Raw genomic sequence first — 12,000 nt, 5'->3', positions numbered from 1 at the left:
TAAATGTCTCTGTTTTTCATATTCCATAGCTGGACACCTTCTGGACACATCTTGTACACAGTGTTGTAGACTGTGCTGACTTAATGATATATCTTGGAGGTCCTTCCGTAGCAATTCAAAGACACCTTCCTCATTCTTTATTACAGCAGCGTAACGATTCCAGTATGGGACCGTGAAGTATTCTGTATCTTTAAATACCACTCTGCTGATGGGTCCTTGGAATATTTCTAATCTTAAGGTGCTGCTGTGACTATATAGATCAATTTGCATGTTTGCAAATACAGTCATACCTCGATTCTCATCGGCTTCAGAACTAATCAAACCCTATATTCATTGCATTTTGATGAGAAAAAAAATGTTTCAGCACTTGGCGCTTGCTCGAGACTCGTCACGCTTGCTAGAACTTGCATGAGTCATGACACTGCCCCACAAGAGAAAATGCTTCATCGTTAGGTACTTACCGGTTTGGGCACTTGTCACAAGTTCTGGAGCAAATTAAAGCCGAGTACCGAGGTACCACAGCACAAAAAGATCCCTGATGTGAAATTATTGAATCAAAAGGCATGTACATTTGTAGTTGTGTCTGAAGCTGCCGAGCCCCCCGCCCCTGTAGAAGCGGCACCGGGGCCCTCGCACTGGCCATGGGGGGGTGGGGGGCGGCCTATCCTCGCAGCTTCACGACAGCTTGTTACCACAGTCTGGGGTTGTGCCAGTGTTCTAGGTTTAAAAAAAAAAAGCCATCTTTGTGTAGTTCTGAGTTGTATTTTTCTTATGAATGAGGTTAAGTGGATTTTCATATGTTACAGTGGCATTTGTTTTTTCTTTTCTTTTCATAGATTGTTCGAATATTTGGCCCAATTTTCTGTCAGGATTGATCCTTCTTGAGGAACTGCCTCAAGTTTTTAGGGAGATCTACCCTGTCTGTGATAGGACTCACAAATATCTTCCCAGTTAATAGTTTGCTTTAACTTGGTCTGTCACGTGTGTTCCACGGCCCACCTCGTTCTTCCCTCTCTGGCTCCCAGACTTGGAGGTATCGTTTGGGAGGCCCACCCCACGCTCCAGGGGTTCTGTCATGCTTTCTTCTAGTATCTTTGTGGTTTCACTTTTCATATTTAGAATTCAGTCGATTGGGCTTCATCCTGGCATTACATGTAAGGTATGGATCCAACGCTGCTTTTTTTGTACAGTCAGAATTCCGTGTAATCGAGTCTATCTTTTCTCCACTGGTTTTATCACATACATAATCCCCATGAGTTTTGGGGTCTGTTTCCATATTTTCCTATTCTAACACTCTGATCCGGCTGTCTGGGTATGTGCGATATCATACTGCTTTAATTGCTGAGGTTTTGTGCCTTGTTTCAGCACCCAGTAGTGCCAGGCACGCCCCGCCCCCCCACCAGCGCTCCCATTTTCAGTGTCCCTGGCTCTTGTTTCAGATGTGTGTGTTTATTTGGGATAACAGTTTTATGGAGACAATTCACATTCCATACAGTCCATGCATCTAAAGTATACACTGTTAGTGTTTTTTAGTATATTCACAGCGTCGTGCACACCACCATCACCACAGTTAATGTGGGAACATTTTCATCATCCCCCAAAGCAACCCCATCCCATTAAGAGTCATTCCCCACTGCCCAGTCCCCCGCCCTCGCCCTCAGCAGCTGCGAATCTGCTCTGTCTCTCTCTGCGCTTGCCTGTCCCGGCCGTTGCGTGTGAATGGACTCGCACGCTCTGTGGCCTTCTGTGTTGGCACCTGCCGCCTGGCAGAGCGTCCTCAGGGTTCCCCTGCGCAGGCGTGGGTCTGCCCTTCCTTCCCTTTCGTGGCCAGACAGTGCTCCTGTGCATGGAGTCGTGATGGTTTTTCCTCAGGACTTCTAGCCAATTTATTGAGAGGGAAAAAAAGAGCTGGCAAAGGTTTTATTAGATCACATTACATTCCCGTATGGATGTAGGGAGAACGGGCATCTCGTGTGCTGAGTTCTCCTCTCCAGCGCCAGAGCACCTCTCCCTCCGCTGGGCCCTTACCACTCCGTAGCTTCTTGTGTGTTTCTTACAAGGTTTGTTCCTAGGCACTTACCATGTTTTGATTCTATCGTAAATATTTAGCTACTATTTTATATCCTCTTTGGTTCCCTTAACTTGAAGTATTTTCTCCTTTATTCAGTAGCTTTTGTAGCAATCATTTTAAAATACTTTTTCAAGTGGTTTGTAAAAAACTCAGGAAATGTAGTATGAGAACACTTTAAACCAATTATAATCCATATGTCTTATTTTGTCCTTTGCACCTGTATCCGCTGGGCTGGGTGCAAAAACCAGACCCCTCTAGAGACTGGGGGCCCTGGATACCACTGAGAGAAACCTCTCATCCCCATGAGAGGACCAGAAGGTGGCCTGTGCCCCCCTCCCACCTTCCAGATCCCGAAAAGCACATCCGGTCGGCTGGGCCTCCCTTGCTGCGTTCCTGGCTGCTGGGGAGTCTGGGGAGCGGGGTTGGGCCTCTTTCAGCAGCAGCTGTGGGAGGCACAGTAGGAGGGTGGATGGGGGAGAATGTGTGAGCCCATCCATATGGTCCCCCCCTACTGCCTGCGTTTGCATCAACATGTATCACGTTCATAATCACCCAGAAAAACCCACCCATAGCTCCCAGACACTCTTGTTGTATTTCTTGCCAGTCTTTCTTCGGTGAACGTATGAATGTATATAAACAAAACACACACACACAGTCACCAGCTTCTAACTGAACATTCTTTTGTGTTTTTTGCACGTCATTTAAAAATCTGTCCAAAGTGTGATCTTGAGTGGCTGTGTAAGATCACCTTGATGGCTGGAGTCGCCACTGCCCCCGTCCACCATGGGGGCTGTGGCAGTGAGGCCCTAGCCCCAGAGTGACTTAGAAGGGACTTGGAGCAAGAGGAAGGGGCCCTGAGGTGCCCCACCCGCCTGGCCTGCCCCTGTGGTCATCTGGAGTCTCTAGTGACACCTGTGCTTCTTGGCCCTGCACTGACCCCACGTGTCTGGCCTTCTCCAGGGCAGGAACATCATCGTGTTCTACGGCTCCCAGACGGGGACCGCGGAGGAGTTTGCCAACCGCTTGTCCAAGGACGCCCACCGCTACGGCATGCGGGGCATGGCAGCAGACCCCGAGGAGTATGACTTGGTGAGCTCCCACCACACCCCGGCTCTTCCTCCCAGCCTTCCAGCAGCAGGAAGGAAGGCGTCCCTGCGTCATGGAGGTGCTCCAAGGGCTGAGGCAGCCACGGGGACAGACAGGAGTGGGTGTTTCCTGTTCTTCGTAAGAACAGCCAGATGGCCCCGGTTTTGAACGGTGATTTGACTTGGGTGGTGAACACACAGTACAATATACAGATGCTGTGTTGTAGAATTGTGCACCTGAAACCTTTATCATTTTATTAACCAATGTCACTGCAATATTCAATTTTTTTAAAATGCACATGTGTGCGTGTGAGCTCCCAGCACCACTCTCACTTGTCTTTCACGCTCTCCATGCCGTCCTTTGCCAGTGCTGGGTAGGTGCTGGCGGAAGTGGGCTGGGTGTGGCTTTAAATGTAAGAGGGTCTCAGCAGGTTGTGAGAGGAACTGTTTCCATCTCCACACTGCACCCCACCCCCAAACTGCAGCAGCAGGGGAGCGGACTGGGGGGACCTGGGCTCTAACCCTGCTCCGCCGTGGCCGCCCGTGTGAGCCTGGGGAGCCCCTGCCCCTGCGGGCCTTTCTTGTCTCGCAACACAGACGAGGGATGTGGGTTGGGCCATCTCTGGGAACCTTTCTGCTGGGCTTTGAAGTGAGGCCATAAACTCCTGTGTTTGGGCCAGAGCAGGAGCAGGGACAGGGCTGGAGGGAAGAGTGCAGCTTGCGGAGGGGCCGGGAGGCCTGAAAATTGGGAAAGGCCCTGTTTGGAGCTCCTCCCCTGTCCCCTCCTCCAAGCACTCCTTGGTGCTGCCACAGAACCGACGCCTGCTCAGCCGCCCCGGCCTGTCTCCTCCTGGGCTGTGGGGGAGGCTCGCCTTGCTCATTCTCCCCCTAGATGGGCTCCTTTTCCTTCACCTTCCCCTCTCGTGGTTGCCACTCTGCAAAGTGCAGGAATCCTCCAGCAGCATGCTTGCCTGTTTCTGGGTCAGGAGAGCTCGTGACAGCAAGGCCAGCTGCCCCAGGTAGAAGCAGAGGATGGAGACGGGAGAGCCGATCCTTAGGTGCCCAGGAAGGGAGGAGGCTGGCATCAAGCAGCTGGTCCTGAGAAGAAGCCCCCAGGGAGCTGCCTTCCTGCTTCTCCCCGGTGGGGTCATTGCCACTCCTGGCCCAGCTGCTCCAGCAGCTCCAGCAGCTCCAGTAACGTAACAAGTGTTCTTTCCCTCAGAACCTGAGTGCTCTCCTGAGCGCCAGCTGCTCCCTGCTCATGCCACTCCGCCTCCAGAGACAAACTGCCCCTCCACCCACTGCACGCCCTGCCCTCGGTCCTGGGGACCGGCATCAACCACTGCTGTCCGTCTCCAGACCGGGGTTTGGAGTTGGTGGACAGTCGGCTAGGGATTAGTGAGAGCCTAGGCCCTGCTGGGCTCCCGGAACTTTGAGGGACACTGAGGTTTACTGTGGTGCCCCAGGGCTAATGCACAGGACACCACATTCTAAGTGCCAGCTGGTGGTCTGGAACCCAGTCTGTCTGTGCCTATGAATGCCCTTTCCCCTGCAAAGCCACCCCCTCCCATTCGACCTTTGACTCACTTGTCTGTACCCCAGGAGGTACAGACCTGACCTAGAGCAGCTGAGTCACGGCCGCTGGGCCCGGGCCCTGCCCTTGTCTCTCCAGGCCGACCTGGGCAGCCTGCCAGAGATAGAGAACTCGCTGGCAGTGTTCTGCATGGCCACCTACGGCGAAGGCGACCCCACTGACAATGCTCAGGACTTCTACGACTGGCTCCAGGAGACAGACGTGGACCTCTCTGGAGTCAAGTATGCGGTGAGTCACTCCATCTTTCCCCCAGTGGCTCCTTGCGGGTTCCCAGGTGGCAGCCTGTGGCACTTCCCCGGACCTCTGACCCCCATGTCCAAGGGGTCTCACCTCAGTCTGACCAGCGAGAGCAGGCGGAGGTGTCTGGATGGGGTCAGGGGAGGGAGCCCTGGGGAAGGCTGCTACTCATGGGACAGCAGAACAGCCCCCTCTTCCACCCCAGACCCCAGCAATAACAGAGCTTCTTCCCCGACGTCCCAGCCCTGTTTTGCTCCTCAGGGCATTTGTGGCTGGAGCTGAAGACAAGGAGGGTGTGGCAGGATGTCCAAGATTCAGCTGGGCAGGGAGAGCCCAGTGGGGCAGGTGAACTGCCCGTGCTTGCCATCCAAGGTTGAGGCTTAGAGACTGGCTGTGGAGGGGACCCTTGGCTACAGGTCACCAAAATGAAGCTACTTCCAGGGGCCAAAGGTGGCCCACCTCACAGTGCTGCCTAGTGGCTTGACCAGCCCTGCAGGGGAAACCCAGCCCTGACCGCTGGCCAGGCCTCTGACCCACCCCTCTGTCCACACAGGTGTTTGGCCTTGGGAACAAGACCTATGAGCACTTCAATGCCATGGGCAAGTATGTGGACAAGCGGCTGGAGCAGCTTGGTGCCCAGCGGATCTTTGAGCTGGGAATGGGCGACGATGACGGGAAGTGAGTGCACCAGACCCAGACTCTCGTGCTGGGCCTCCCCTCCCTGGGACCCCCCCAACCCCAGCTGTCAGGTGTCAGGAGCCTCGGGGTCCAGGGTGGCTGTGGCACAGGACGGGGGTGCAAAGCCATGGTGTCTGCTGAAACTCCATGTCACGCAGGGAAGGGAGTTGCCCACCCCCCAGCCCCCACTGAGTGGGCCTTCCTTGCTGTTCCACACCCTCCCGGTTTGCCCAGCTCACGTGGAGCTGCCCACCTTTAGCACAGAAACTCCAGACACCTCCTGGTGCCTCAGGTTACATCACTGGGTGTGGCAGCTCGAAAGGAGCCCTCCAACCCTTGGGGGCGCTGGAGAGAGGGTCCAGGCTGTTGGGGAAGCCAGCCCATTGCAGGGTCTCATTGCTGGGATTGGGTGGCCTGGGGCCTGGCTCAGTACCTCTTCTCCCCAGCCTGGAGGAGGATTTCATCACGTGGCGAGAGCAGTTTTGGCCGGCTGTGTGCGAGCACTTTGGGGTGGAGGCCACTGGAGAAGAGTCCAGGTGAGTGTGTGCCTGTGGATGGGGCTGGGGGCCGAGGGTGAGTGCCTCCTGCGGCGGGAGACCCGGCTTGCTGGGGTGGTGGGGGCGGGGGGGCTGGAGGAAGAGGCTGGTGGGAGCTCGGTCAGACACTGGAGAGCCTTAGGTCCCAGGCTGAGGTGCTGGGCTTTGCCTGTCTCCTGACCGTTTCCCTCCCCGACGCAGCCTCCCTCCTCCTCGGGACTGTCCCTGCGGCCCCCAGTCCCCGCCAGCGCCCTACCTCACCCTCAACCTCCCCTTTTCAGCATTCGCCAGTATGAGCTTGTGGTCCACACAGACATGGACATGGCCAAGGTGTACGTGGGGGAGATGGGCCGCCTGAAGAGCTACGAGCACCAGAAACCGTGAGTGGGAAGCGTGGTTGGGGGCCAGGCCCTGTGGCCCTTGGCGCGCCCCTCTCTCAGGTGCCTGGGATGGGAAACAGCCTGTAGTCCTGTGTATCCCTGAGGGACAGTCCTTAGCATTGCCCAGAAGTGAACATGGGTGGGGGATCTCCACAGCACAGGAGGGCATGAGGCCTAGGGTCGAGAGGTGGGAGGCTGCTTTGTGCTCAGGGCCCTCAGGACCCCTCCCCACCCCGTAGCCCCTCAGCCCAGGGCATAGCCTCTGAGAGACGGGCGCTTGCTCAATTTGTACTTAATCTGCTCTGACATTTTGCTCTGTAAATATCCTGGGGTGGGGGATGCATACCAGTTCCTGAACCAGGACATAGCAAGTTCTAGGTTGAACTTTGGCAATAGGGCACGCTTTCTTAAATTCTGCCTCTATATTTGGACTTTTTGTCCAAAAACATAACGGCCCTCTGTTGGGCCCCTGCTTTGCCTTACACCTGGGCACTGCCGGAGCTGCCCAGGAACGCCCTCCCCGTGCATCCGGGGTTCAGGACAGGCAGCGTGGCTCCCGCAGCCCTGCAGGAGGCCCCAGCATGTCGGTGACTTTACAGAGTAAAGCTCACCTCCTGTTGGTGTTGCAGCCCAGGGCAAGTCAGGGGAGGCTCTGCTCCACAGTCACCTGGGGACACAAGCACCTTCTCTCCTGGGGAGCCACCTTCAATGGCCTGGTCCTTTGCATTCAGCTCACCGATGGGTTCAGAGTGTGGAGGGTCTCCCTGACTTTTAGGGCCCAGCCTCAGTTTCCATATCTGTACATGGAGACACTGATAACCGATCCCTAACCACATTGTGGGTTGTCAGGAGCACTGCCTGAGATGAGGCTGGGAAAACCCGTGACATAATTGGAGAGGTTTCCTCCTGGCCCTTGGAGGCCGGCTCTGAGGTTCCCAGCGTTCTGTGAAAGCGGAAGGATCCCTCTGGGGCAGGGACATTCAGACTGAAGACCTGGCCAATCACTGAGCTGCTCTCCTCCCCACCCAGCCCCTTTGATGCCAAGAACCCTTTCTTAGCGGTCGTCACCACCAACCGGAAGCTGAACCAGGGAACTGAGAGACACCTCATGCACCTGGAATTAGACATCTCGGATTCTAAAATCAGGTACCAGCCACCCGTCTCCCACCGCTTCACTTAGGGCCTCCAGATCTGGGTACAGAGGCCTCCGCCCTCCTCCTGAACCTTACATCTCATCTCCCCTCCAGGTATGAATCTGGTGACCATGTAGCTGTTTACCCAGCCAACGACTCTGCCCTGGTCAACCAGATTGGTGAGATCCTGGGTGCTGACCTGGATGTCGTCATGTCCTTGAACAACCTGGATGGTGAGTTCTGGAATCAAGGCCACCCCTGCCTGCCTGCCCGGGCCTGAGGCGGTCAGCAGGAAATGGGTCCCTTGGCAAGGCCCATAGGTTGAGGGGCCTAGGCCTGAAGCCCTGGTGCCCAAGAGGACCCTCACGCCTGAGGTGCCACGGTTATTGGTCCTGCAGCAAACTTGGGAGTTGGGGAGCAGAGCAGCTGTGGGGTCTGGCTTCTACTGTGGGGTTCCTTCCATCACCTCTCTAGCATAGTTCTTTGAGGGAAGGGGGGTGCCTAACCAGCCCCCGTGTCCTGTGGGACAGAGGGAACTTCAGGCTAGGGCCCTTGTCCCTCGGCCTGGCTCCACCACGCCTGGCCACCGAGGGCCTGCGGCTGCCCTCTCCCAGGGCCAGGGTCTTCATCTCCGCACCTGCAAACTTGGGGATCAGAGCCAGCCACCCCAACAGCCCCCCAGGTCCTTTCAGGGTGCTTGGGGTGCAAGAGGCACTAAACATGGTGCAGGGTTTTCCCAGTCTTGGCCTCTTGCTCTGACCCTTGGGCCCCCCACTGACCACCCCACATGGGGCCCAGCTCTCCCTGGCGCTGCCCACTCACTCCTGTCCTCGGTGCCCCTAGCCTGGCTGCGCCTTCTCACCAGCTCCAGAGTCGGCCCTCCAAAGGAACAGCACAGAAGGGGGTTGATTTATGTCAACTGTACTTGGTCATGATAGCAGTAGGGGCACAGTGAACACGCACTGGGTCCGTCTCTCCCCCCGTGCGGCATGCCCCTGTGCCGTCAGAGGTGGCGCCCTTTGGGGGGAGGTGGTGGTGTGCCTCCTCTCCCCGCAGGAGAATCTGCACCTCTGCTGGCGGCCCTTTCCTGCAGAGAGCTGCTCAGGAGGAGGTGTGGCGGCTCGGAAGTCCCCAAGTATAGCGTTAGAGAAGGTGCTCTCACACACCCGCCCCCTAGTGTGAAGCCTGAGCCCTGTTTCCAGGCTCAGCGCCGAGGGCCCCGGCGTGCTGGGAACACCCAGCTATTTGATCTGTGTGAACACAAGGATGCTCAGTTTGTGAAAATCCATTAAGCCTTGTACGTATAACTTGTATATTTCATGTAGGTTACACTTCAGTACAAACCCCTCCAAAGAATAGACCCAGACCCCTAAATGCTGAGCCCTTCCTGCACCAGGCCCTCTGTGTGTCCTCGGCAACCCTCCCAGCGGTTCTGCAGAGCTCATCTGCACAGGCGCAGACAGCCCCCAGCGTCATGTCATGCTTCTGGAGGTGGAGGTGCTTTCTGGTGGCTCCCAGGCAGGCCCTTCTGTGTCCTGCTCTGGCCTGACTGTGGGGAGGAGGTCAGCAAAGCTGCCCGTCGGCTAGTGGCCGCAGAAGGCTGCAGCAAGGGCTGGCGGTTGGGCTTGTGCCAGTGGCTGCAGCTGGAGTGCATAGGATGCTGCGCCAAGAGCTCATCTGTGTGCCCTGTGTAGACCCGCTGGTGTGTCCACACATACAAACTGACTTGGCGGGGCTCTGCCATCACAACTGAAAGCCCCAGTGTCTCGTCTCCTGGCCATGAGCCTGGGGCCTGCACAGGAAGCCAGGCCCAGCCCGGAGGCAGGCAGGACACGCCTGGGCAGCTCGACCTCTGCAGCCCTCTCTCTGAGCCACTTAGGGTCTCACTGTCCTGGAGGGGCAACGGTGCCAGGTCCCCAAGCAAGGTCGGGCCTCTGATAAGCACTACTTGTCTGGTTCAAGCTAAAGGCTGGCTGAAAGCCTGAGGCTCAGCCACCAGGGCCAAGGAAGTGCTGCAAAGAGCTGGCCTTGCTTCCAGTGCCAGCCGGGCCACTTGCTTCCTGCAGAATAGGCTTTGGCTCCCCCCCTCCAATCCCATGGCACCCCACTCACCCCAAATCCTGCCTTATCTGTCCCTGCAGAGGAATCCAACAAGAAGCATCCATTCCCTTGCCCTACCACCTACCGCACAGCCCTCACCTACTACCTGGACATCACCAACCCACCGCGCACCAATGTGCTCTACGAGCTGGCCCAGTACGCCTCAGAGCCCTCGGAGCAGGAACACCTGCGCAAGATGGCATCCTCCTCGGGTGAAGGCAAGGTAAGCCAGCTGTTCCTGCTTCCAGCACCCTGACTACAACCTCCTCAGCCCTGGGCTGAAGCTCCCGGGCAGCACCCCCAGGCCACTCTCCAAGTGGCTTGGGTCCCACTTCAGCCCTGTCCTCTGGACCACTGTGTCCCCTCACCTGCATCTCACCCCATGTTCTGCCTTCCCCAGGAGCTGTACCTGAGCTGGGTGGTTGAGGCTCGGAGGCACATCCTGGCCATCCTGCAGGACTACCCATCCCTGCGGCCCCCCATCGACCACCTGTGTGAGCTGCTGCCGCGGCTGCAGGCCCGCTACTACTCCATCGCTTCCTCCTCCAAGGTGAGGGGTTGGCCAGCGTACAGAAAGCACAGCGCTGGCTTCTCTGAGGCGCACGGGCCCTGCACACAGCCCCCCTGGACTCAGTCACCCGGGACAGCTCACCGGGTCCGCTGGGCAGTGCTGCCAGTAGGCTGGGCTGCCAGGCTACACGCTTTGTACAGCCCCGGTGCCGAGAGCCAGTCAGGAAAACTGCTGGAAAGGGGCTTTTGCGGTCTGGGCACCATGGAGAAGCCCTGAGCAGGAACCCTGTGCCGAGGTGGCTCGGGTGACAGGGCTGGTGGCAGAAAGGGGCCTTGGGCACTGAGCTCACTCCTGCCCCTCCAGGTCCACCCCAACTCCGTGCACATCTGTGCCGTGGCCGTGGAGTATGAGGCCAAGTCTGGCCGCATCAACAAGGGAGTGGCCACCAGCTGGCTTCGGGCCAAGGAGCCCGCTGGGGAGAATGGCCGCCGGGCCCTGGTGCCCATGTTTGTGCGCAAGTCCCAGTTCCGCCTGCCCTTCAAGCCCACCACGCCCGTCATCATGGTGGGCCCCGGCACCGGGGTCGCCCCCTTCATAGGCTTCATCCAGGAGCGGGCCTGGCTGCGGCAGCAGGGTGAGTGTGGGTGCTGGGGGGTGGGGGGCGCCTAGGAGGAGGGATGGGACAGCCCCCGTGCTCACCCTGGCCGCCCCCCACCAGGTAAGGAGGTGGGGGAGACGCTGCTGTACTACGGCTGCCGCCGCTCCGACGAGGACTACCTGTACCGCGAGGAGCTGGCCCAGTTCCACACGGAGGGCTCCCTCACCCAGCTCAACGTGGCCTTCTCCCGGGAGCAGCCCCACAAGGTGAGGAGGGGGCAGGCTGCCCCCACGGGGTGCAGGGCGGGGGGCTGAGAGACTGGCCTCCTTACAGGCACCTCCTCTGCCCTCAGGTCTACGTCCAGCACTTACTGAAGAGGGACAAGGAGCACCTGTGGAAGCTGATCCACGAGGACAGCGCCCACATCTATGTCTGCGGGTGAGCGAGGGCAGAGGAGTGGAAGGGGTGAGGCGATGCCCCGCCACACTCCTTGCCCGGCCCTGAGCGCTACCTCCCCCTCCCCACAGGGATGCTCGGAACATGGCGAGGGACGTGCAGAACACCTTCTACGACATCGTGGCCGAGCTGGGCTCCATGGAGCATGCCCAGGCTGTGGACTACATCAAGAAACTGATGACCAAGGGCCGGTACTCCCTGGATGTGTGGAGCTAGAGGCCCCTGGCCCAGCCCTGTTCTGGCCTCCTGCCGCATAGACTTGCTTCCCCTTGTAATCACTTCTCCCCGCCCCCACCCCACCAGTCTCCTGGATGGGTTCTGCGGGGCCTCGTCCGAGGATGCAGACCCAGTGACAAAGACTCTGGGTCCAACATGTGCCCTCCAGGGTCCCTTGGCCACAGGGCAGGCGGCCGAGGGTGACCAGGCCCACACTCTGTGAACTCCTCAGGCCCCCAGGGGCTGGTCCAAGGGGGCTCTTCTCTCAGCTGAGCAGGGGCTTAGCCCTTCCACATGATTTTCAATGAGTGTAAATAATTTTAAATAACCTCTGGCCCTTGGAATAAAGTTCTGTTTTCTGTATTTGCCTGACATTCCTTGAAGAGATCTAGAGCCTCGGCCTAG

General features: G+C 57.8%; 1 protein-coding gene across 2 annotated transcripts in view; it reads left to right on the top strand.

Annotated features, from left to right (window-relative positions):
* The window catches only part of LOC114500330 (NADPH--cytochrome P450 reductase), a 74,699-nt gene extending 62,741 nt beyond the window's left edge, over positions 1-11,958 (top strand). For both annotated transcript variants that reach the window (XM_036020793.1, XM_028517001.2), the window contains exons 4-16: positions 3,032-3,160; positions 4,829-4,978; positions 5,541-5,665; positions 6,112-6,201; positions 6,483-6,581; positions 7,611-7,727; positions 7,829-7,947; positions 9,856-10,037; positions 10,215-10,364; positions 10,689-10,959; positions 11,044-11,189; positions 11,276-11,361; positions 11,451-11,958. In XM_036020793.1, coding sequence (XP_035876686.1) covers positions 3,032-3,160; positions 4,829-4,978; positions 5,541-5,665; positions 6,112-6,201; positions 6,483-6,581; positions 7,611-7,727; positions 7,829-7,947; positions 9,856-10,037; positions 10,215-10,364; positions 10,689-10,959; positions 11,044-11,189; positions 11,276-11,361; positions 11,451-11,595 — 1,809 coding nt within the window. In that variant the 3' untranslated portion in view covers positions 11,596-11,958. The remainder of the gene's footprint in view (positions 1-3,031; positions 3,161-4,828; positions 4,979-5,540; positions 5,666-6,111; positions 6,202-6,482; positions 6,582-7,610; positions 7,728-7,828; positions 7,948-9,855; positions 10,038-10,214; positions 10,365-10,688; positions 10,960-11,043; positions 11,190-11,275; positions 11,362-11,450) is intronic.
* Positions 11,959-12,000: the final 42 nt, after the last annotated feature.

This window comes from Phyllostomus discolor, chromosome 3 (assembly GCF_004126475.2).
Source record: "Phyllostomus discolor isolate MPI-MPIP mPhyDis1 chromosome 3, mPhyDis1.pri.v3, whole genome shotgun sequence".
Taxonomy (NCBI): Eukaryota; Metazoa; Chordata; class Mammalia; order Chiroptera; family Phyllostomidae; genus Phyllostomus; species Phyllostomus discolor.
This window is presented reverse-complemented; position numbering and strand designations above follow the sequence as displayed.